Source organism: Electrona antarctica (assembly GCF_951216825.1).
Source record: "Electrona antarctica genome assembly, chromosome: 3".
Lineage (NCBI taxonomy): Eukaryota > Metazoa > Chordata > Actinopteri > Myctophiformes > Myctophidae > Electrona > Electrona antarctica.
The window spans coordinates 33,801,115-33,827,481 of NC_136808.1; the positions used below are offsets into that span (position 1 = coordinate 33,801,115).

The following is a 26,367-nucleotide window of genomic DNA, read 5'->3' on the forward strand; positions in this document are numbered from 1 at the left end:
ATACAAACTGTAGCCATTTGCCTGGAGATCTAATGATGTATTCTTACAGTATGTATACAACCTGGCCAGTTGCTCTAGAGCAGGGGTCTTCCAACATTTTTCATGCCAAGGACCCCTTAGCTGATGTAACACCAGGGATTCAAACTCGGGTCTCCCGTGTGAAAGTCCAACATCTTAACCACTAGACCAAAGATTGCAGATTAACCTTTTTCAGAGATTTTATAGATCGCTTCATAAGACTTGAAAATAGCGACTACTGTCCACCACTGGCAGTAAGCTTACTTATGATCCTTGATGACTATTGCTATGTATTTGATGTATTACCATGTGCTGTTCTTGCTTAGCCTAATGTAAATCGCTCTGGATTAAGAGCATCTGCTAAATGCCTAAATCGTAAAAATAGAACATTGTACTGTAAGTGTACTTCAAATAGCAAAAATGGACATAAGAGACAAACCATAGACAAAAAAAAGACAATTTTTGTGTTTGTATAAAGTATAATTCAACAACAACATTTCAGACGGCGTATAAAAGAGTGCATCTTAAAAATTGGTATTATATATTCAACTTTTGTTTTTCTTTGTTTGCTTGTTTTCTTTTTGGTCCATAAACACAGGGACCAACATAGGACCATATATGGGCGGGCTCATTGGTTTACCGCAAAGAAACATCCGTTTCAGAGACAAACTGAATAATCAATAGAAACACTTTGCCACAAACAGTTGAGAGACGTCATTGCAAGGTTTCCAATGTTCTAGACAATATACAACTTGACAGATTAGTCTTTTATCGCAACATTTCAAAAGATTCATGTGTGTGACACACCCCCTCACTGGTGGCATATTAGAGTCAATATTGGCTCAAAGATGCATTAGTCGTTTTTTGCTCAACTGTATGTAGGCTATAATTTGATCATGATTCAAAAGTCCTATTGCCAGCACGGGAAGACACTAAACATATTTAGTATTTACATTAAAGTCATATTGGAGATGAACCTCACATTCAAATAGCTAATAGTATTTTGTTTTTCTTAGAAATACTACGTAAGTCATGTTTTCTTTAAGTAGCAGAGTACAATGTCCCTACAACTTAAATATGTAATAAAGTGTACTGTATCTAGACTTAAGTGTGCTTGAGTGTGCTTGAAAGTGTTATGCGGCATGATATTATGCAAAACATGACGTGTCATTTCAGGTGAATGTCACTTTATCGCCTAAGCATGAATTAGGTGAAAGCCTCCTAGGATTGAATAAATCTGGGGCCACAGTTATAGCCTATTATTGAGAATGAACAGTATATTCCTACTGTATTCTTTGCATTGTTCTTGGATCACTGAACAGCTTTCCTAGCTCTTGCAATCTTAATAATCTGATGAGAAAACATGACTCGACGTCCCCACTCCTAATGAATACTGCCTTTGATAAATCTGTAGACAAAATAATTTCCATAGAAATGGCTTGTTTCCATTGGCTCCACCAAGAAAATAAATTGATAATATTCATAACAGACAACACAGAACATGCAAAGGAAAAACATGAAAATAAAGCCAGTAAAATGACAGCATTATACTGTAATCTAGATACGTTAGTGAAGGTAGGCTTACTAGGTGCATGTGGAGTGCATAGCTGTTAAATGGAGGACAACTGAGCATTGCTTACGTTTGTTTCCATAAACAAATATAAAGAAAATGATCGCAGAAGCTGCTGTGTGATTGATTATCTGTTTAAATGAGCCTGTAGCCTACATCATGTTAATGGCACGACACAAGCTGTGACATGATCTCACACATAAAACCCACTACAGAAATTACAACAGGAGACACTTTTGATCCCGTAAAACGGCCAATTAAAAAAGATAAATGTGGGAGAAGGTAATTTCCTAAAGATCATAACAGTGATTGGGCAAAGAGGTGGCCGAACTGCACATTAATCTGATTACTATAATCATATTACTAATCATATTACTATCAGTTCAGAAGACTTTCACCCTAATGGGTTGATTTAGGAAAATTAAATAATCTAGGGTGACAATGATAAGGTTGAAAAGGCCAGAAAAGGTTGAGAACAAATGGTCTACACGGTAAAATTGTGAGTATTTTTTTAACTTAACATAAGCTCCGTTTATATCAGGTCTTCAAATTCACATCGCGTCACGTCACACTGGTCTGTGACACATTGTGAGCTTGTAGATTTTGAAAATATTTGGCCAATAATTACATGCCCATAACACATTAAACGCCACATTAAATTAACGCCACATTAAATGTGGTTAACTTTGAATTGTACAAAAAAAGACCTTCGTAGTACAAACATCAGGTAATATTTTTTTTTTGTTACGGTAGATATATTGAGTGAAGTATTCTTCCTTTTTCCCATTACATCTAGGGCTGTGCAATTTATTGTATTATATTGACAATATATTGCATTATATTGAAATCACAATATTGACAGTTTGACACAACTATCACACATTTAAACAGATCAAAATCTGTCAAAATGTACTGTAGTACAATATCAAACTTAAATCTGTCAAAATGTACTGTAGTACAATATCGTGTATAACTCCGGTTAATAGACTAGAGCAGTGGTTCCCAAACTTTTTAGCTCAAGACCCAAAAAGCTCAAGACCCAAAAAATGCAGAAGTTTGCCCATGACCAAAACTAGTGAAATTAGCAGATCTACACGCTCACAATGCATCGCTTCGCGCTGCGTTGTGAGCTTGTGCATTGTTTCACTATTTCTTAAACATTTGTTTACAAATTTATGGAATTTCTTAGATTTTTTTTCCTCATGGAATTACTGAAAAAAAAATCATTGAATTGAATGATTTTTTTTTCTTTTTTGGTTATGTTTTTTTTTTAAATGTTCTGAAATAGTAATTCAAAACAAAATATAGGAAACAAAAAATAATAAGGGACCTATTAAAATGTGTCCGCGTCCCACAAATGGGTCGCGACCCAGTGCTTGGGAAACAGTGGACTGGAGTATATGTACTTGATGAACATAAGCTGCTTTAGTGCAAGAACGTCTGTCTGATGAAGATCATAATAGTATTAGAATAATAATCCTACAAAACACATATGTCACTGGAAGGGTTTTCATTTCAAATCACGTACCACTGCTGTTGGATTATTTCAATGCCAGACAGACTGGTCTGGTCCTCTCAAGACAATAGCTATAATAGCATTTGTACATTGATGTATCATTGCTATATTGTCTCATGTCCTATGAGGGTGTCTCACATAAATGTAAGTACGTCATTATTTAACGTATGCCCCGAAATCCTGAGAGTAAAAAGAAACTCTTACAAAAACGTTACAATTTTTCATCGATCTTGAAAACGGATTGATTTCATACACAAATGTTTTTCCAAAATGCTTTTGTGTGTATCAAATGTAACAAGCCTTTATATAAAAGTTACCTGGATTAGTGCATGTTTGATCAAAAGCACCATTCAATATTACTTATATTATTTTGTTCTCCCATGAGCACCATTTTTTTGACAGATAAACAAGAAAAAAAGTGGCTGTGGGTCCTAAAACGGAATGCAGGATTTGTTTTGCATCCCTTCTTTGCTGTTTAGCGGAGAAACTGACAGATCAGATGACCGACGGTTGACAAAACAATTTGAACCAACCAACCAACAGAGTACAACACTACTGTACATATAGATACACATAGAGAATGGGGAAATACACCAACGAGGTACACATTTAACCCCCCCCCCCTGGGCAATGTAACATTCCAATCATCTATGAAACCATGTATTTTGTACATGTATTGTTATCTTTATTTGAAATATATGCACGTGTGTGTGTGGTGTTAAGAATCTGTGTTTAAAAAGACATTACAAGTTACTTGCCATTTTAACCACTTGAATCCCAGCATTCGTATTCTGGGAGGAACATCGGCCAAAAACAGCCGATCTACAAGTTCACTTGAAGATCGGCTATTTTGAAATGTAGTGTAGTGTAGAGCAGTGGTTCTTAACCTGTGGGTCCCCAGACTCCCCACGTGATTTTTCTTTTTTTGGAGGGAGGGTCCCCAGATGACATTAAAATGACAATTTTAAGACATTTTTAATGCCTCACAAAGAAAAGAAAGAAAGAAAGAAGATCATTACTGCATCAAAAGTAATCAAACTATACTGAAATTAGCTGATCTACAAACTCACAATGCCTCGCATTACAAGGCGTTGTGAGATTGTTGCTATTTTCACAACATTTATCTGTGGAAACCCAAGTCACACTAAAAGTAATTCCTCGACTCCTACAGTTCCAAGTGCTTGTTTGTCAGGGTAGGGGGTCCCCCAGTTCAAATGTGATTATTTTGGGGGGGGAACGGCCCCAAAAGGTTGAGAACCACCGGTGTAGAGGGACAAACGTACAGTTAGTAAGTCTAGTCATCAAGTCGTTTGAATAAGAATAAAGGGTTTCAGTGGTTAATAATAACCCAACATGGTCTGTGAGAATCTAGGACAGGGAGTGGTACCAGAACCATGTCAGCTGCTCACATGTCAACAGTTTAAGAAGGTTATAAAGATCACAACATAGCTGCCCCGCTCGCTGCTGTTCACCAACACAGCTCGTTTTGGACGATGACGTCAGCAAGATACGCACACGAGAAAAAAAAGCACTTTTACACAACCTTAGGAAACTTAGAACGAGTACAAAAATGATATTCGTCTTGTTACATATAAAAGGTCCTTAATTCTCCCCGTAGTCTTTCTTTAGGAGGAGACAACTCGGCTCTCCAGAGTTCCTCTTTGTGATTTGCGTTTCTACATCCTTGCCGTCACTCCTGCTCCTCCTCTCGGATTTACCTCCTCTTCCGCTGTCTGTCATCTCCTCTCGCCTTGTTCTCTCGCTGCAGTCGCTTCAGTCAAGGAAGCGCTGGCAGGCTTTCTTCCAGCGGCAGGCGGTGCACCACTGGTCTCTGTGCTCGATGCCGTACACTTTGCGGCACTTCTTGGCCTCGCCACGCACCCGCCTGGTCGACGAGGGAGGTTACACGACATCGTAAGACAATCATTTAAAATGTCTCCCATCTTTACCTGCCTGTGCTACGTATGTCCCATTTGGTATGGTCCAATTAAGATTATACAACGGTTACCCTTAAAACTAAGATAGTCGCCAAAAAAAATCATATTTTTTTAATGTCAGATGAAGCCACTACGATCACAAATATCCCAAGAAACTAGCTAGCCTAGCCACCGAGTCTGCTGCACTCTGGGTGAACATGGCTGAATTATTTGTTTTAATTAGGTGTTCCATGATGCTGTTTCAACCAATCAGATTACTTCCTCGAAACAACCTGTTGTATAATTTGGCCTACGGCGATGGAACCGAGTGAATTCCATCTGTTGCATAGTGCAAGGCATGTGAGCTCCAATAGTTTGTTTGCTTTGTAGGAAACCACACCTAAAGTAACACCTGATGTTTGTGCATTGTGTGGTAATGTGTTTGATGTAGGTCTCTTGTGTGAGACCTAGTTCTTCACTCTTGCTTTTAGTTGAATTTTTAATATTTGTATTTTTATCCATGGACTCACTGTTCTACCTGATTTGCTGCCATTTTATGTTCTTTGCTATTGTTTTAATCCTACTTTATGCTTTTTTGTTTTGCTTTTCTCTTTTTATTGCTCTGTAAAGCACTTTGCGCTGCATTTAAGTCATGAAAGGTGGTATATAAATAAAGTTGATTATAATTATTAAAGGGATTGAATCTGAACCTCGGACTTGTGGTTCTGAGTTCTGACATATGACCTGTGGTGAGCTAGGTTTGTACATCCGGCTCATTTATGAGTAGCTTCATTTCAACAAAGATTCATGAAACATGAACAGTGAAATGACAAAGTGCCGACATCAGCCATTTTACTGGATCATCGTATCGTCATCTAGGTCAGGGGTTCTCAAAGTTTTTGGCTGGGTACCACCGGAAATGCTTTGGCCATGTCTCGCGACCATCATGTTGAGCTTTGACCGCCAAAGTTTCCTGAACTTATGTTGTGATTTGACGATGATAGTGGATTGAGTCATTGCAGATGCAGACAGCCAGAGAGACAGACAGCTTCATTGGTCATGTCCGTGTCGCGACGTGTTGTGAGCTTGTAGATTTGCTATTTTGAGCATGCAACCAAGTGACTTGTCTTTTAGTTCTACTGGATCTCTTCTTCACTAGCCCCTCCCTAACAGTTTAGTCTAGTTTTAAGTTTTAGTCATCATAGCTTAGTTTTTATTTAGATTATTTCGTTTTTCTTGTTGAAAAAGTGTTGATGAAAGAATTTCGACCATAGTTTTAGTTGACAAAATCAACACGGCTACAAGGGAAAACCATGAAGGCTGCAGAACAGAAGCCGCCCTGCATAAGTAACATATTGGATTTGTCTGGATTAGGTTAAATAAATGTGATCACATAATGTAATGACACAGGGACCGGCTGACTGACTGACCTTGCTGTCCAGTGGCCACGTGGAGGAGAAGCGCTGGCAGGATGAGGCCTCATGGGGGCGCTGTGCTGCTGCAGCCACTGTTCTCCTACGCTGACAGAGCGGACGCGGAACGGCGCCCCCTGTGGAGGAAAGAGAGAATGCACATTAAGGACCGTGGATGAAAGGACACAACATCGGTCATCATCCCTAGTGAAAATATCAGCCCCAGGGTTGATCAGTTGTCACCCTCTCTGACCTTTTATTACTCCCCTCACCCAGGGCAAATAAGGTCTGGTGGCATGTCATTAAATGTATTATTGCTGTCATCACTGCACACAGTACACAACCATTTTCTCCAAAAGTGTACGTGCTTTGGAGAAATTGGGATCAACTTGCATAAATATGTTTTATTACGTTTCAGAGATTCATTATAAAATGGATGTCCAGGTTATATAGGCCAAATTCCAAAGACAAGCGATTGTGAGACCGACTATTATTTGCATCTATGCACGCATAGCCCAGTCCTTAAAAAAATGTATTGAATAAATAACTAATGTTACCACAAGTCAATTCAATTCAATTGAACTTTATTGGCATGAGAAAACATACGTTTACATTGCCATAACAAGTGTCGGAATAAGTCACAGCCCCATCCAATGCCAAGGATGTACTTATGTATTATATTTTGCTCTAAATATGCATATAATGTGCATCACACTAAAGCCATCATCAACGGTTAATGTTCTTTGTGTGAGACATCCCCCCCTGCTTCTCTACTGGCCTTCTACTAGCCTCCTCCTGCCTGCCTTTGTCAGTGTGTCGTTTACATAATGCCAAAACACTCTGCAGTTACACCTGTATGCCTGTGGGTGGCAGTGCTCTATCAGAGAGAGGGAGGGCAGAAGGACAGGAGGAGGCAGAGAGACAAAGGCAGCCCAGTGATGGAAAATGTGATGGAGTCAGCAGGGGGACTGCCTGTACTACTGGTAAATACCCAGGAGGACCCTGGGGACGCCCCGCCGAGGTGGACCACTGTAAAGCTGTCTCTGTAAAACAACAGCATATTGTACACCCGATGGATTCTCTCTCCATTTGTGCACGTGTGCGTGTGTGTGCGCGCGCGCGCGCGCGCGCAGCGCGCGCGCGCGCGCGCGTGCGTGTGTGTGTGTGTGTGTGTGTGTGTATGCGTATGCGTATGCGTGCGCTAGTGTAGGAGATATTTCGACATGCTTCGTGGCCAGCTACTCAGTGAATTTAGTATGGAAAATCTAATTGCTAGAAGCACAAAGGCTTCTGTGTGGAGTCAGAGGAAGTGTGTATGTTAAAAGAGGGAGCTCGGACTTGTACGAGGAAGTGCATTTTAAGGGGAATTAAGAGATTAAAGGGAAGTTGTCCAAAATATGCCAAGGGGGAAGTTAAGTGTTAAGAAGCAGCTGCAGACAGGCACCACTAACACAAAGAAATGTATCTCCAATGGCTTGCTTAGGATTGTCATTTGGTCCTCTACAGAGTAGAGACCCATGAATGTTTGTTAGCCACATGAAACCAAGCATCCCTATTTGTCACATGACGAACTTTTGGCAAAAACAGGCAAACATTCAACATCAAAGAATTTGGTGTAGGTGGCACTGGCTGTTGATTTCGTTCGTTGACTACCTTTTTTCTCTGACGAAAACTAAAGGAGAACTAAGCATGATGACTAAAACTAAAACTAAATGTATTGACAATTTCGTCAACAAATAAGAACTAGACTAAAATGTTATTGAGGTACTATAGAAAAGATCCAGGGTGTTGTTCTCTGAAAATAGCCGCTCTATACGCCATTAAAGGGGCTATAGGGTCAACTTTCCATTAAACAGACTCGCAAAACGGGAGTTGTAGGCTCACCGAGAATGTCCGAAATAGAATATACTAGGACTTTTCCGTCAATATTGGTTTAATTGGACATTATAGTTATTTCTATAAATAAACTATGATAACCATCAACCACTAACTGGCATCAATATGATTTGAAAATAAGGGACAATCTTGTTTCTGTGTAGCCGTTTGACCAAGATTTAGGTTTAGGGTTGGATTTCAGTTCATTCAATGGAAAATTTCCAGGATGTTCAACAAAACAAGGAAGCAACCAGTCTGAAAGCAATGCTATTCCCAGACTATAGTTCAATTCATACAACACAAATAGTCAACTTCGGGATTTGTTTTTCTTAACATTTTTATAGGAAAAAAATAAAAAAATAAAAAAATATTTATAGGTAAATAACATATTTAAAAGGGCAGCAGTCGAGACGGGGTCAAATACAGGAGCATCCCTGGAAAAATGGGAGGGTTGACAGATATGGTGATGACAGCTCTTTTGGGTTGACAGGATATGACAGCTTCTTGAAAGGACGGGACTGGAGGGTTGACAGATGTGGTTGTGACAGCTTTTTGAGGACATGCTCCAGTACAATATTGTGTGGCTCAGTAAGACTGCATGTCAAGACAAATAATGTCTGACTCCACTACCATTGTAACAGTGTTGTTTTTGGCAGCAAATTTCTATTTTAGTTTTAGTCATAGTCTCTTGAATAGTTTTCATTTAGTTTCAGTCACATGTTATTCACCTGGAATGTATTAGTGTTAGTCTAGTTTTAGTCATAAGATTTTAGTCGACTACGTCTACAGTTGATTTGGTCGACTAAAATGTATTTTGGCGGGCCTTGATGCCGTCCTAATGACTGATTTTACACTGAAAATAGCAGATCTACAAGCTCACAACGCGTCAACGCGAGCTTGTAGATCTGCTATTTTCAGCATGCAACCAAGTGTAAAATGACTTATACTGAATCATCTCTTGTCCACTAGTCCCTCCCTAACATTTTAGTATAGTTATTATTTGTTGACAAAATCAACAGTATATTTAGTTTTAGTCATCATGGCTTAGTGCAGTCTCCTACTAACATTCTAAAATGTCCACGACAATTGCATGTTGCATGTTACCGTTATTGCTGCAAGGGGATGTGAAAGGGTGGCCAGAGAGGATAGACAGCACATTATGTCAGGAGGATGTTTACTCCTAAAAAAATAAAAGTGATGCAGGATGGCATAGCTAACAGAGTAGCAAATGGCTCTGTGAATGATTGCGGGACGCACCAGTTTGCTGTGAGGGGCGGAGTGGATGGTGGTCCAGTGACAGGTAGGGGGTGGGGCACTGGAGACTGCAGGAGACGCCACAAGGACAGATGCCACAGGGGGCACAGGCAGCGCCTAAAGAGCAGTACACACACACACACACACACACACACACACACACACACACACACACACACACACACACACACACACACACACACACACACACACACACACACACACACACACACACACACACACACACACACACACACACACACACACACACACACACACACACACACACACACACACACACACACACACACACACACACACACACACACACACACACACACACACACACACACACACACACACACACAATCAAAAAACATGCCTTCATCTAGGCCTGTCATTATTATTACATAATCGCCCAATCACAATTATTTGAGATAATCGCAATTATTTCAATGCTGCGACAATTTTTTAAAAATTGCAGAAATAGCATATGTACAAGCTTACAAATACGTCAACTATTTCCCGCTATTTTGTTGGAAAGAAAAGATTATTAAAAATGATGTGTGATTTCTTTGTATATTATGTAAGTTAGTTGCCATATCTGCCCTGTGCAATTTGTGATTACAACGCCTAAAAGTCAAACACGAACTCACATTTTAACGTTCCGAAAATAAATCGTTAATTTTTTTTATTTTATTTACTAGGTAAATGTACGTCATTTTCCTTTATTTATATTTTTAACTTTCTGTAGAAATACAATTTAATACCAGGTAGAAAACGAACCCAACATCATTGACATTATTATTATTGGTCTAATAACATTCAAATGTACTGGTCGTCCTCTAGTGACTAGTCTGTACCTGATAGGAGTGTTCAGACTGAACCTGCCAGAAGCTGCCGGAGGGGGCCGACTGGCTCAGCAAGCTGGAATGGAGGGACTCGTCTGTGGGCAAGCTGGACTCGCCCGGTCCTACGCCGTCCATGTTGGAGCTCCCTGTGGTTCCCGGGGGGGCACAGGCAGCAGGGGTAAGGGGGCTGGCAGGGGAGGAGGCAGAGCTTCCTGGCCAGGGGCTGAAGGCAGGCAGGAGAGGTGTGGGTGGCGGGGTGAGAGCCTGCTGGTCTCGCTGGTGGATCTCGGTGTAGTAGAAGTCCTCCTCGCTGCGGGAGCAACGCTCGTGTTCGCCATTTTGGCTGTCGGGTGGGAAGGGGGAGAGATAGAGATAGAGAGAAATGGGGAAATGGAGGAAGAGGAGGAGGGATGGAATGACATGTTCATTGGTTAATTAGTTTCTTAAAAGAAAAATCACACCCATCAGTGGTGGTGAAGTCAGGGGCGCTCTTATCATCGTACTTCATCATACACCATCTCATTCCGGCCAATCACAATTTGCGTCATCAATGTTTGTGTTACGCAATTGTTGTGTTTACACAAACACTCAAAATTGTCCATTCATTGTCAATGGCATTTAATGTTTGTGTAGGACAAATTTTGTGCACATACACCAAAAGCTGGACATAGGAGGCCCTCAAAAACAAGAGTGGGTGGGCTCCTCCCCTCCATATTTGTTCTTATAATAGACAAACGTGTAGGGGAGAGACAGTAAGAAAACTGAGAGGCAGACAGTGTAGGAGACACAGACAATAGGACAGCTGAGGGGGAGAACATTTAGGAGAGACGGTAGGAAAGCAGAGTGAGGCAGTGTAGGAGCAACAATCATTACGCCAGGGCTCCACCGGACGCGTTGCGTCTCCGGCGCGTGCGTCAAAAAACGAACCGGGGCAAATTTAATGCAGTCACGCAACGCGGGCAGTGGAGCCACCCTTCATTGATTAAAAAGGGAACATTCCCTGACGGAGACGCGACGCTGACGCGCCCGGTGGAGCCCTGGTGTTAGGGATGCTGAGATGGAGGCTGGCAAGTACAGGAGAAACAAGCAGTAGGAAAGCTGAGAGAGACAAGTGTAGGAGAGACAGACGGTAGGAAAGCTAAGAGGGAGACCTGTAGGGGTCAGGACAGGAGAGACAGACAGTAGGAGGCAGTTTAGGAGAGACGCTTAGCTCTGGGTGGATTCTACTCCTTGGTCTGCAAAAATCACTATAAGAACTTAAGATTTCAGTTGAGGAAAAAAACAGTGAAAAAACTCATTAGTCATTAAGCAGTGACCTGCCACCACCACAGCCAGACGACTATCACCCACGCTTGAGGATAACGTCTACCCTCGGCTAGCTGCCCACGACCAGTTTGCCTCTTCCTTCTACACATTCACATATGACAACTTATCAGGTCGACAATGGTTACAGACGATCAGGGATGAATGGAACCCAACCCCCAAAAAGTGTAGCCTGTGTTTTAACTTAACTCAAAGTGTAAAGGTTGACTTTAGGTCCACTTTTCTCCTTTATAATTTTTTATCCCACGATTTTGTAACCCATTTTTCACCCCTGTGTCAATTATCTAATGTGATCCTGGGCTCTACACACCCTCCGCCAACCTAGTCCGCATATATGGGGGACATGGGGAGAGCAACGGACTTGAACTCATGCTTCCTTCATGCCTGAGTGTCCAGGTTGATCCTTTACACCTGACAGGGGGGAGTTTCCCTGGTTGGACGTAACGTGTGGAAGGAACACGTTATTCCAACCAGTTCCTTTCCCCTCCATCAGGCGCCCCGGCTGGCCAGGGGGAGGCAGTTAGAGACCAGGATTACTGCATGTTTTTTGTGAGGGTATCTACCCTAGGGGACACGGGAAAACTCCACACAGAAAGGCCCTTTCGCCAACCCCGCCTCGGGTAAGGTCCACTTTTATACTCAACATTGAATTGACCCTCACGATATTGCAGTGTGTAATTAAGTGCAGTATAAGTAGATGTAAGTAGAACTCAAAAACATAAAACACAATATACACAACATGCTGTTACAACAGGGACTGAAATAGAAGCGTAACCGAAGCTAAAATTAACCCCAACACAAGTTTGACTGAATGGTAACAGCACATGCAATTACACAGAGAAACACTGCATTTTACCTCAGACACAAAACCAGAAATGGACCCCAAACACAATGACAGGAGGCAATAGAACAACATTTGCCAGGAGGATAACACGAGAACACTAAAGGTCCTAAAGTAGAAATTGAACCGTACACAGTAAAATCTTCAGTATTAATTTATCCATTTGTAACTGAGTGAGAATCAGATCCTAATGTAGATAAAGGAGCGTACCCTGCTGATATTAATAGTTATAGAGCGATAGGCCATGTAAGCTGCAGTAAAGCTGTACTAATTTGTTTTTATTCTCTAGAATGGCAAAACTTTGAGCACCAACCTACGGTATGTATGAAAGGTTATCATTATTACCCTGCCTGCAGCAGTGTGTGGTAGGTTATTGTAATTGCTCCAATGGTCAAAGGTCAAGGTCCTGTTGGAGCAGGAGTGTTCTCACCTCCAGGTACATTTTACATAAAAGTATTATAAGTGTTGTTGTTTTTGTTGTTAAAACTCACCCGAGATGTAGCGTGCGGATGTGACGCTTTATCCCCACCACTGATGTGAGGACTTTCCCACAACTCGGCCACAGGCAGCGGTAGGCAACCTTCACCGAGTTCTGACGGGGAGGAGGACAAGGAGTCCAAGAAGTCAAAGAAATAGTAGAGCCAAGAGAGAGAGAGAGAGAGAGAGAGAGAGAGAGAGAGAGAGAGAGAGAGGCACAGAGAGAAAGGCACAGAGAGAAAGGCATAGAAAGATAAATGGGGGAGATATTGAGCGAGTGAGAGAGAAAGCAGGTTAGAGAAACCGAAAAGATTAGGGGAGAGAGGAACAAACAACAAGAGAGAGAGGGGGGAAGCAAACTACTTTAAAAACCCACCAGATACTTTTTGAAATGAATGTTTTCAAGTAACAGTGCTTTTTTCAAGTAACGTTATTTACACACACACACACACACACTGTAACTACACTCACTCTGCGTTTCCGTGGCGCCGGCTCATCAAACAACACCTGCTCCAACTCCATGTCCAATCCCTCATCAGAGGGCGTGGCCACACTGCCATCAGGCTCTGTGATTGGCGGAGACGGGACCGGGCTTCCATTGCCGCCGCCGACACTCCAGTAGCCGCTGCTCCCGCTGTCTGAGAGCTCGCCTCCTGCACACTCCATGCCTGGAGCTAGCACACGCACGCAAACACACACACACACACACACACACACAGCAATTCATTTATCATCAGTGGAGAACGGTTCAAGAGAATCACACTATTACTAATGGTACTGCCGTTACTAATATTACTTATTTAACTCAATGGTCGCCAAGGACTTATTTAACTTCTTTTTCATGATGTCCTAGAGCGCCAAGGACGTGTTTTTCGTGTTTTATAACATGGGAAAAAAATAAAAAAAAAGACTTTTTTGAAAAAAATAAAAATATCTAAAATGAAAAAAGATATATATGGTGGCGGTCTGGGACTTTTGGCGCCCCCTAGTGGCGGTGGATTTAATGGTAGTGGTACTACTGCAACTATTCCACTGGATGTACTTCAAATGTCTATCTTCTTCCTGTAAGTAGACTTAGAAATAAAACTAGTGTTCACTAATCCTTACAAGTGGCTCTTATTTTGAAGAGGAAGTCCGTTTCGGTTGTGACAAGTTGTAAAACCCTTGTGGATTAAACACAAGATTTACGATATGAAAACCATGCATCTGTCCCTTAAACAATGTACACACTTTGGAAGTAGGTTAAACATGGAACCTCCGCGGCATTAGGTGAGTAGTTAATTTTATCTGTCTCATGCCACTTCACCACTTTTCTTCATATAATTGGACCTCACTAATGTTCATGATAAAATTACACCATTTGTTTCTACTCAGTCTGTCTCTCATAGGAGGGCTGTGCGACCGGATTTAGGTTGGCGAACATGCATTAAGGTTGGCGTCCGGATTTAGGTTGGCGAACACGCGTTAAGGTTGGCAACCGTGCGTTAAGGTTGGCGACCGGATTAAGGTTAGCGAACATGCACAGTTCCGTGCTTGCGGTTATGTTTAGGTTAGGGTTAGAGATAGGGTTAGTAAGGTTAGTAATGGTCGAACTAACGGGAGGTCGTACCAATGCCACGCAGCCAATAGAAACTGCAGGCGTTCTATTCCTGAAAAGTTTCAATGCGATAATGGAACCCATCGTTTTCATGATAATACAAATCTAAATATTGTTTTTATCTGCCTAATGATGATGTCACTGGTTGACGGGTTTCTGAAATCGCTCCTATGAGACAGACCGAGTAGAAAAATAATTGTGGTATTTTATCATTAACATTAGTGGTTGAAAAGTGGTGAAGTGGTCAACGCTGTCTGCAGTGCGTACCAAGCATCTCCAGCTGCTCCCCTGATAACTAGCCCCCAAAACATTTTGATTATAACTAATACTACTTCAGCATGTATGCTACTGCTAAAGCCACGCTGCTGCTTGTATTATTATTTCTGCTGCCACTGTCACTAGTACTTCCACTATCACCACTCCTCCTACCGTACGTGTCTGTGTCTCACCTGCAGGGGCATCTCTGTGGGGAGGACTGTGGAGCAGAGGGCTGCAGGACAGACTGGTGAGGACCATGGCAGCCATCATCTCATCCATTTCCACTGCCCCTGGACTCTTCTGACTAGGGGAGGAGGAAAGGAGAGGTACAGGGACATTAAAGATGGAGTGCCTTGATTTTTGTATGTGGCTACTGGCTATGGAGTTAACATTACTCTAATACACTGGTTCCCATGCACTGGGTTGGGACCAATTTGTGGGTTGCGGTCACATTTGTATGGATCCTCTTATTTTTGGTTTCCTAAATTTGGTTTTTAATTATTATTATTATTATTATTTCAAAACATTTTCAAAAAACATTCCCAAAAAAAGCAAAACTTTTCATGAATAAACCAAACTTCAATGATTTTTTTCAGTAAGAAGTAGTGAAAAAAGCCAATCTATATAAGATCATAACGCGGCGCGAAGCGACACATTGTGAGCTTGTAGATCTGCTATTTTCACTAGTTTGGGTCCTGGGAGGATGTCTCATTTCTGTTTTGGGTCACAGGCTAAAACATTTGGGAACCACTGCTCTAATAGACCCCCAGGTATGGTATAATCATAGACATACGTATATAAAGATGGCTCGGCGGCCATCTTGCCTCTGTGCTACAGTACAGTATGTTCTGTAGCACAGAGGCAAGATGTGATCAGTGATGTCACTGATCACATGACCCTAAGTTCTAGACCTCCAGTTCTAGGCTAAACAGAAGCGGGGGACTTTTTTTATTACTTCCACACAACAACTCTAAGGTATATTGATGACATAGTTCAATGTTGAAAAAACATAATTTTAACACTTTCTGTGCACTTTTCTGAAAAGAATCTTCCTCCTAGTATAATCATGGTTTGTTCACACACACACACACACACACACACACACACACACACACACACACACACACACACACACACACACACACACACACACACACACACACACACACACACACACACACACACACACACACACACACACACACACACACACACACACACACACACACACACACACACACACACACACACACACACACACACACACACACACACACACACACACACACACACACACACACCTCTTGCCTCTGTGGTGGAATTCAACAGTCAATCAGTAATATGAAATAAAGGGGTCAGAGTCACTGCTTAAAATGGTGGTGGTGGTTGTGCTTTATTACATGAGCGGACAGGGGAGACGTACATTTAGTACGTTCTGCCCGAAGCACAAGGAATCAGACCATGGTTATAGTGTTATGTTTCAAGGACAAGCTGGACGGCTGTGGCTCAGGAGGTAGAGCAGGCTCAGGTCGGTGGTTCGCTCCTCCTGCCCATATGTCGAAGTGTCCTTGGGCAAGACACTGAACCCTACATTGACTCCAATTTGTCGGTCGGTGTGAGCTTGCCACCATTGGTGTGTGAATGTGGGAAGTGAGGACTCTGGCGTCGACTGTTCGCCACTTCACCTCCCATGTATGAATGAATGAACGAACCATTGTAAAGCGATTTGAGCACTTGGAAAAGCGCTATAAAATGTCAAATGCAATTCATTACCATAACAATAGCTATCAGGCCTAGGAGAGACATCTCTTGGCTCTTACGTCATGTCGAATATATGTATCATGGGGCTCAGAGATGAATGACATAAGATGAACAACGTAATGTACCGGAAATAAGGTCACATATATTAACCCCCGCGGTCTTTATGTGCATCGCTGCGTAAAATGCGATATTTGGGGCTTGATTAGAGCTTAATTTGAATTAGTTATTAAAATAAACGATGATAGCTTAGCATCCCGGACATCTGACTGTGTAGCACAGTGGAGAAAACTAGCGGATGTTGTGATCACGTGGACAGGAAATGACATCGCCAGATTTGGTCAAAATCGGCATAATGGTGATGTTACCGCCACCATCAGGACTGGGTATAATACTAGGATTACCGTGTTAGAATGAGATATAGTGTGTATGTCACGGATTTTTCTATTGGCATTAAAATGACGAATTAAACATGAAAAGTGCAGGTAGAAGGCACAATCCACTGTTAATTAGGGTGGCCATAAGAGGGTTAATAAGTAAAATAAAGATATTTTGTCTTCCTCACCTCCCAGGCACATCGATGCAGGAGGAGATGGTGTGGCTCTTTCCAGGAGTGTGTATGACCGAGGAGAAGGAGGTGGTAGGGGAGGAAGGAGACAGTGGTGGAGCCGAGGGGGAGGTCCACACGTCCTCAGTCTTCCTCAGGACGTGGCGTCCCAGCGCGTGCAGGAACACGGACACCTGGTTGTCCACGTGGTTGTGCTGCTCAACCAATCCCGAGCACTCGCGGCCTCCACACTGTAAATACACCTGGAGGAGGGGCAGAGAGCACGTAGATAAATACACATCATCTATGAACCAAATACATAATATCGCCCCGTCATCAGCGCCCCCACACCCTAGGTTGGGTTGGTGAAAGGGCCTTTCTGTGTGGAGTTTGCACGTTCTCCACGTGTCCCCTAGGGTAGGTAATATCCTCACAAAAAAAATAATGCAGTGATCCTGGTCTCTATACTGCCTCCCCTTGGTCAGCCGGGGCATCTGTTTGAGGGTAACTGGTTGGAATAATGTGTTCCTTCCACACGCTATGATGTCATACCGGGGAAACTCCCCCTTGTCGGGTCATAAGAAGCGGCCTGCTCACTCCTCATGCATGGATTGAAGGAAGCATGAGCTCAGTTCAGGGCTCTCCCCAGGTTAGCTTACAGATGTCTTGTCAAAGTAAGAAAATGAGTGCAGCATTGGAGGTTCTGTAAATGGCTAAATGTTAACACTTTTTGACAGAGAAGCAGCACAACACCCTCAAATGGACTTGTGGCCCACTTTTGGGTGATGAGGACCCAACAGTTGAGAACCACACCACTAATAGCCAGTACCACAGATATGACAGCAACTGTGGGATAATGCATAACATTATTAAAGTCACTGTTTTATAGACAGAGGTGACCACCATAACAAATGTGGAAAACAATGGCCCAATTAATTTGATCACAAAAAGTTTTCCATGCCTATTTTACTGCTAAGTATGCCTTCTAGGACATGAATGAATGTTGAATGTCCAGAAGACCCTACTAATAATACTAAATTAAAAATAGATTAAAAACACCCATATCGGCCCTTCCCCTCTCCTCGTCTCACCTTCTGTCCAGGGTGAAGTTTGACCCTGCCGTAGTGAGCCTGCGGTCCTGGTCCTGGTATCATGGCAGCGGCAGCCATGCCACCATCCTGGTCTCCGAGGCTCTCAGGATCCAGGGAGGCATCCATGGTGGCGGGGAAGGAGGAGCAAACAAGGGCTCCCAGCGGGGAACGTTTCCCCAGGCGTGCCTTGGGTATCATGGCGGTCTGTCTGTCTCACTATGTATTTGTCTCTGTCTATTTGTCTGTAGCTCTGTTTGTCTCTCTCTCTGTCAAATGTCAATAAGGTCTGTTTTACTTTTTTTCCTGTTCTCCTTTTGTCTCTCCCTGAATCTCTCTTCTGTCTGTCTGAATGGCAGGATGCTTTTGGCCAACAGGACAGGATCCGGACTGAGTCAAACTGGAAGAGAGAGACAGAGAGAGGAGGATGAATATGCCATTTTAAAATGTCCTATAGAACTTGTGTAGCCCACTGAAAACAATCACAGAGCCAATGGGAGGGAGCTGATCTCCTACTCAGTGAAAAGAGTGGGAACTGAAGTGTTCTAATTGAAACTGTAAAATGAGAAATCTATTAGGTTTGACTATTTGACAGACTACTCACAGTCCATGCGTATGCTAATTTATTGTGCAACAGTATGACATAGATGTAGACATTAGGCCATCAAGTGTCAAATCAAGTGTAATTAAATGAATCATACAAGAATCATGAAAAGCTAGATAAGAATTTCAACCCTGCTCTGCAACAAACTATTTGTTCATCGCCATTCTGCAGTATTTTATACCGGGAGGGTTTGCTGAGCAGCCAATGCTCTTTTTCCACAAAAACCCTGCTACTCACTAGAGTGCTCTGCTATGTAGGGTGAATCATAGTCACAAGGTGAAGGTGAATTATTTGTATCGACTGAGCTTCCACAAGATTGAGGGCAGATTCACACTATGGTCCCGGCCGGGTGCGAACTTGGGACCACTTGGCAGATGTTGTGGTAGTGTAGTGTGAATGCTGCATACCGGTCACCCAACCATTCCCGGGACCTCATGGAGTTAGTCTCGGGACCGATTGAAGTGTACTCGGATACGGATCGTTGCAATGTGAAAGCATTGAATACAGTTGCGGAAGATTAATCAAGGCCAATGTGAATGATGGCCAGCGGTTACCAGGCAATCATATTTTCAAACAGTTTGAATCAAACGGACTCAGTGTGAATCTGCCCTGAGTCTGTCAGTTCAAAACACCTTAAGACTTGTAGGCTACCTCCCATGCAGTGAATGTTTCCCCCTCAACTTCATTCTTGTCCGCCTCTCCTACACTGTCCGTCTCCCTCTCAGATTTCCTACAGTCTCTCTCTCCTACGCGGTCTCCCTCTCAACGTCCCTATACTGTGTCTCCTACACAAGGGTGTAGTAGGGATTTCTTTAGCTGTGTGTGTGGGGGTGGTGAATACATCACACGGTCACACATACCCACGCAGTGGTACACCGATTAAAATACCCTCTTCAACAGGCCTATAAAATATTAAAGGGACATTTCACGTTCATTAAAGTGTTGAGTCATTTTATTGTCTACTCAACTCAGGCTTTTGTGAACACCCCAGACAGTTTTTAAGTTGCATCAGTATTTAGATATTTGATATTAATTTATCAGACACGCCCGCTGCCTATACAAACCCATTGTAACTTCAAACTCTTTTTTTAACCACGTCAGATTCATTGAAAACACCTGTCCTTGGTTCTGGTGACTCATACTGTGCTTCTTATATGTGAGGGGGCCGTGTTTTTCCAATTACTTTTACAACCAATAGTCCGACCACCAATATTCCGACTAGTCCGACAGCCAATAGTCTTACAACCAATAGTCAGACAACCAATAGTCAGACAACGAATAGTCCGACACCCGAACAGCACCACTCAGTTCAGACAGGTCTGATTTTGTCCTACACAAAGATTAAATTCCCATTGACAATGAACTGACAATTGTATATAGTGTCTGAGCAAATTGGTTTAGTGTCTATTTTTGTCCACACAAACATTAAATTCCCATTGACAATGAATGGAGAACTTTACGTCATAGTATCTGAGCAAATAGGCTTCTTATTTTCTATTTTACGGCATGATGATGTACGATGATAAGAACGTCCCTCACTTCATAGTTCACACAAGTGTGATGTTTTCTTTAACCATTAATGGCTAGTATTAACCGGTTACCAATTTCTTAGTAGTTACCAGTTGGCCATCATTATGGACTCAGTGGGAGTCTGGTTCCAGTGACAGGTGTACGGTATGTAGGTAGGTAAGTCTATGTTACTTGGAACTGGAAGTGGAACAAAACAAGGCAGGTCGGGGTGACTCACTTATTCTAGAGAAAGCAAGTGCTGTAATTTACAGTTAGGCCCCTGGGGGGCCCGATCCGGTCCACTGAGTGGCCATATCCTATTACCCATTAGGAGCTCAGACACCGAATGAGGTAAGGAGGGAAAGACACAGAGAGGGAGATAAAGAGAGATGAAGAGATTAAGGCAGAGAGAGAACGAGAAAGGGAGGGAGATAATATATTCGAGGGAAATAAAGGATAAAGTAATAAATAAAGAACACATGCAATGGATTAGGAAGAGGAGCACACAACAAAACACTAACATTTCCTGCAACAGATCTGGTGGTGGGCAAAAGGTTACCCACCCCCTTTCTCCAGTGTACGGTAAGCGCTGACTCACTGGCCACTGATCACGGTAGCAGCAGGCTTTCCCTATGATTGCAAAAACATTGTCCTCGTGTTTTTTTCTTTCACCGTGTGCAGGACTGCAGGTATTTAGGGATAATGTTGTTTCACACTGCAATCTAATGGCCTAATTAATCCAATAAATAAAAAATCCAATGTAGAAACATCTTAACATTGTTTGCAATGACCGTCGTTCCATCACAGTAACATTTCACCATGTTGAGTGAAAGATTCTGCTTAGATTATGTGAAAGTCATCAGCCAATCTTTAAAGGACAAAGGAATCCATGATATAATCACGAGTTGATCCACACAATCTGCTCAACTGTCTCAAACAGATGACTGTTTGGGCCATTGCCTACAGGACAACTGAATTTAAGGACAGCTGTGGACAGGTGAGGCGAAGGCGAAGCGATCATCTTGAATATAAACATTTAATATAACTTCACACTAACCTAACATTTGCTGTGACATGCTTTGGAGACAAAAAAATAAATGAATACACCCACACAGGGATTCAAACCCGGGATCTTGGGAACGCAAACCCAGCATCTCTACAGACCGACTAACTCGGCTTTCCACACACTTTCTGGATGTTATTTGAAGCTCTGCCGGCTACGCCCAAAGCGTGACTTAGCTCATGAATTATTTATGGAGACTGCCCATAGCTTTTCCTTTTCTTCCCAATTTAGTTGTTACGCAAATTCCCAAATATTGCTAACATTTCTCCGTAGACTTGTACTCACTGCTGCCCCTACTGGCTTACCTTCCAGTGAGGAGCCCCTACCGAGAGGGCGTAGCGCCTCCTCCACCACCCTGACCCTACTCCTTTGGCTACCGTTCAACACCACCTGCTGACAGGTGCCGTCCCAGCCCATAGCAATCTCTGGTGCAGCGACAAAGATTGACCTCCCTGCACGGATTGTCGGATTCCCACCCACAGCCAACTGTGCTCGCATGGACCTCCATCCAAGTCAACACAGTAGAGCAGTGGTTCCCAAACAGTGGGTCGGGACCCAATTGTGGGTCACAGACTGATTTGTTATTGTGGCTGCGCAACTAAATATTCACTCTATTTTCAAATATAAATGCGAGTTTTTCATACATTCAAAAGTAATGAAACAATTTTTAAAAACAATTTCATAAATAAAATTAAAACAATTCAAAGAAATTCCACAAATGTAATTTGCAAGTAGAAGTGAAAATACTAACCGATGCACGACACATTGCGAGCTTGTAGACTAGTTTGGGTCGCAGGGAGACAAGCTAATAGAGCACCAAAGTCTGACGTCAATATCGGTAGAGGTTCATGTACTTTTTATTTGCATTGTAATCCCCATAGGGGGATTTTAGATCGCCTCATATAAGAACTGTGTTTGAAAAATGAACATGTCATCCTGGCCGTTTCACTCATGTGGATTTGAAGAATTAACTGACTGAGAGAAAACACTAATGTTACTGCTGCTGAATTAGTTAAATTTTCGCTAGAAACAGTACTGTATCAAATATGAGTGTCTGACTGTCATAAACGATACAGAGGCACTTCCCTGACAATAACGCCAAGACAGTTTGTTTACTTTTGGACCACAATGCTTACGGTATATGAGACGATTTCAAGATGACCCCATGTTATTCTCCATAGAGAAATTACTTCTGTGAACCAGGGGATGAGCGAGTGATGTCAGGACTTCGGCGCTCTATAGGAGTATTCAAAGCCTATTATCTGCATGGACAGGAACTTCACACACCATCTCCGGAGCTGACTGACTTTATACATTGAATAATTGACTTGACAATGAGCAGCACCTTAACCGCTTAACGGAAGAACCCTGCAAAGAGTCATCACGCTATTACTGTGATAAACATGTTGGTTAAATGCAATCATCCCTGTAAAACATTCAACCTTTGGAATGTTCATACAGACAATGTCTGATAAATATAATGCTGTTGTACATCACAGAAACTCATCTTGAAACACCTCAATGTACCTTCTAGGGATGCGAATGGCTAACAAAAATATTTTCTCGCATAGTCTGCTGTTCCTAAGCAGAAATAATACTTATACTTGACTTTTATTTAAATTTTCAAGTCCACCTACTGAAAGCATGACTGGAAGTCCACAAAGTCGCTCTAGTCTCTATTGTGGTTGGGTTGGCAACCAGCTTTTAGGTGCATTACCGCCACCTTCTGGTGGCAGTAATGCGTTACCATCAGGCCATTGTAAAAAAAAACTAAAAAAACAAACAAGTTGAAATACAGTATATTTCTTATAGTAAGACATTAGTCACATAAAACATTTGATTTTCATAATCATTCTAATCCAGCCATCCTCCATAGAGTTCCCTCAAGAACAATAAGTGTGGCATGACTGAACACTAAATCACTAATCTGTCCCAAACTGACCTGCCCACACAACTAGCTGTGTAGAATAGATGATTTGTGGATCACTATCATCATCATCCAATGCATGCAAGATTTGCCCGGGACCCAAACTAGTGAAAATAGCAGATCTACAAGTGCACAACACGCCGCTTCACGCTGCGTTGCGTAGATCGGCTATTTTCACTACTTGTTTGTTTTTTTATTATTATTATTATTTATGGAATTTCTTAGATTTGTTTGTTTTAAAATGTATACAATTATTTTACTTTTTTTTATTGAAAAAAATAATATTTTGAAATATATATTTTTTAAATGTATGGAATTTTACTCAAGTCGTGACCCATACAAATTGGTCCGTGACCCACAAATGGGTCCCGGCCCACTGTTTGGGAAACAGTGTTCTACATTATCCACAAAGAACAATACTGAGTGCATTTATTAGTATTAATTATTATTATTATTATTATTATTATTATGTTCGTGTTAATTTGTAAAATACAACATCTTCAACATGTTGACGTCAGTCAGTGAAAAGAGAAAAACACTGGACAAGGGGTTGGGTCTGGGTGCAAAGCCCATCAATCATAATGACACATCATGGCTTCATAAACAACTCAGGAGCAGGGCCCAGCACCCCCAGGAGCACGGTGGAGGTACTGCAATAGCACTGTACTGTTTAGTGTGTAGTGTACTGTCCATTGTGTTTTTCACTCAGCAGCACTGATCACGTTCTAACGGGTCCGCAGAAAAACACACGCCAGACATTGTTCGTTCGTTGTACAACAGCAAGCATGCGAGGCAAATACTTTAATTAAACGTGCATTAGATTGGAAATGAAAGTGAACATATATATCCAACATGCATTTAGCATTTATGTTATTATTATTGCCTACAAAGTTTGCCAACAATTCCCCAAGGTGGCGCCGCCTGCTATTACTGCAGCATAGCTGCTGCTGCTACACAGCACAGCACACAGAACTTTATGTGAAGTAGGTTAAGAGGGCATTGGGGCGGGGGCAACTGTTTGACTAAAATACAAATAAATTATACATCCCTCAATTTCCACAACGCAGAGACTGGAGTCGTTGTCGTTAATAGTAGGCTAATGAGGCTAAACGAAACTATCCAGATAGATACCATGCCAGGCAGGGCCACACATTGGCACACAACAAATGCAAGCAAAACAATCATGATGCGTTTTTAAAAAATAATAATACCTGCTGCTGAATCGAACGCAGTGTGATGTCATTCGAAACTTGTAGCGTGGCGTGGTCAACGTGGCATATATCCGCAGAAAGGTTCCGTCACAAAAGGAGGCTTTAAAAAAACACAAATACCGATGTTTGTGTCCAGAAAAACAAGGCAAAGTTTCAATGGGCTGCACAGTGTGTCAGTCAGTCCTGTACATCTACACGCACACACGCACAGCTACACATACACACCCCCTTCCATCTCAGGCTTGCTGTGACCGGCTGGGACTTGAACCTTCTGTGGCTGAGCTAGAGAGAGAGAGAGGGGCGACGCAATCCCGGACCGGACTTTCGAATGAAACTGGAATCGAATGGGGCAGTGGTGGTAAAATAAAAAGTACTACCTACAGTACAGTTATTTTTCCACCACAAAAAATGGAAGGGGCTTCTTTCTCTGCGCACAAAATTAACAGACGCGAGAAAAAGAAAGCACGTGTGCGTTATAGTTTTGTGTAATACTGAATGATAAACCCAGGACCGCAACGCAAACTTTGCGCGATTTTAATTATTATTTTCCGTTCGGGAGAAAGAAAGTGATCCGGGCTCCGGGTTTTCCTGCCCGCCCGGTCAGCGGTTTGCACAGTTGCACTGCCTCGTAGTAAACAAGGTACCACGTGGGCTGGAGGTGAGCGCTGATTGGTTCGGAGCAGCGTTTTGAGGCACACACCCCCTACGAAAATCTCACTTGTTTACAGAGTTTGTGCAAAGAATGGGAGAGCCCACGGGGAAAAAACACACCAACTATTATGTTGTCCAACATCATCACACAGCAGTGTGATCCACGGCAGACACGCTGGCTTTCACTCCTCCTCAACACTATAAAATGAGGTCGGGGTGGACAAAAAGCCGAATTCAGCGGCATGTAATAAAATGGAAACCAGAAAGTGGGTCAAAGGTTTTGACTGAGATGTGTAAACGATGCGAGGTAGAGGAAGTACAAAAAAACACAAAAATGCTCTCCCCATGTGTGAGTACGCGCGGCGCGTGTGCATGCGTGCCTCTGCATCGTTGTTTATGGATGGTGAGCTGCCAAGGTCTACACACACACACACACACAGTCCACTGCATTTAATTACGTTATTGACGACAGTTTTATAACGCGTCTTGCTGTGCACTCGGACTCATCACAACAAAGACGCTTCACTTTGCATGGCTGCCGACCGTGTGTGTGTGTGTGTGTGTGTGTGTGTGTGTGGGCGGGGTGCGGACTTCCCCATAGTGATTGCATAATCAAGTCAAAAATCTGGGACTGAGGCTGGCTAAGTCCTATTAGTGTAAAATTATATTAATTAGGCTATGTGGCGCGCTGCAGTGCTCGCAAACAACACCACACTGCTTTCTAGACACAGTAGACAGGTCTTCTGCACTGATCATGCCAGCAGTAGGCCTACTTAGGTTGTTACAATAGCTTTATAATAATAATAAGTAGAACTGCACTCTGTTGAGTGCCTACTTGCATGTTGCACACAAGTTGGCTAGTGCGCAAGCAGAGCGTGCAAGTACTGTCGACCGCTACGAACTGACGTAATGAAGATATGTACCAATGCCAGGGTATAACTGGCTCTCAATGGTGACGTAATAAAGATATGTTTCAATGTCGGGTGGATTAAAGGAAATGCCTCTATGTATATGTAATGTAATTTGTAAGTTGATTAGCAGTATACTGTGGTTGCTTGGGTCGTTTGATGCGTAATAAAGATATGTTTCAATGTCGGGTGG

The 26,367-nt window shown here is 42.4% G+C and overlaps 1 protein-coding gene across 1 annotated transcript; it reads right to left on the minus strand.

Annotated features, from left to right (window-relative positions):
• Positions 1–454: 454 nt before the first annotated feature.
• On the minus strand, positions 455–24,836 carry znf395a (zinc finger protein 395a). The gene is made up of 10 exons (XM_079497906.1): positions 24,616–24,836; positions 18,305–18,701; positions 17,232–17,476; positions 15,100–15,212; positions 13,525–13,727; positions 13,068–13,168; positions 10,425–10,755; positions 9,565–9,678; positions 6,451–6,569; positions 455–4,989 (listed from the first exon to the last, which is right to left on the minus strand). Exons 2-10 carry the CDS (start codon positions 18,500–18,502, stop codon positions 4,878–4,880), a joined length of 1,536 nt encoding a protein of 511 aa, XP_079354032.1. The 5' UTR covers positions 18,503–18,701; positions 24,616–24,836; the 3' UTR covers positions 455–4,877.
• Between the last annotated feature and the right edge of the window lie 1,531 nt (positions 24,837–26,367).

What these genes read in the sequence shown, in the direction of transcription:
- znf395a (XM_079497906.1), bottom strand. Translation starts at nt 18,502, where the DNA reads ATGATACCCAAGGCACGCCTGGGGAAACGTTCCCCGCTGGGAGCCCTT. An exon ending in AACTTCACCCTGGACAGAAG is followed by an intron (nt 17,477 to 18,304) that starts GTGAGACGAGGA and finishes CCCCTCCTCCAG; the next exon opens with GTGTATTTACAGTGTGGAGG. An exon ending in CGGCGCCACGGAAACGCAGA is followed by an intron (nt 13,169 to 13,524) that starts GTGAGTGTAGTT and finishes CCTCCCCGTCAG; the next exon opens with AACTCGGTGAAGGTTGCCTA.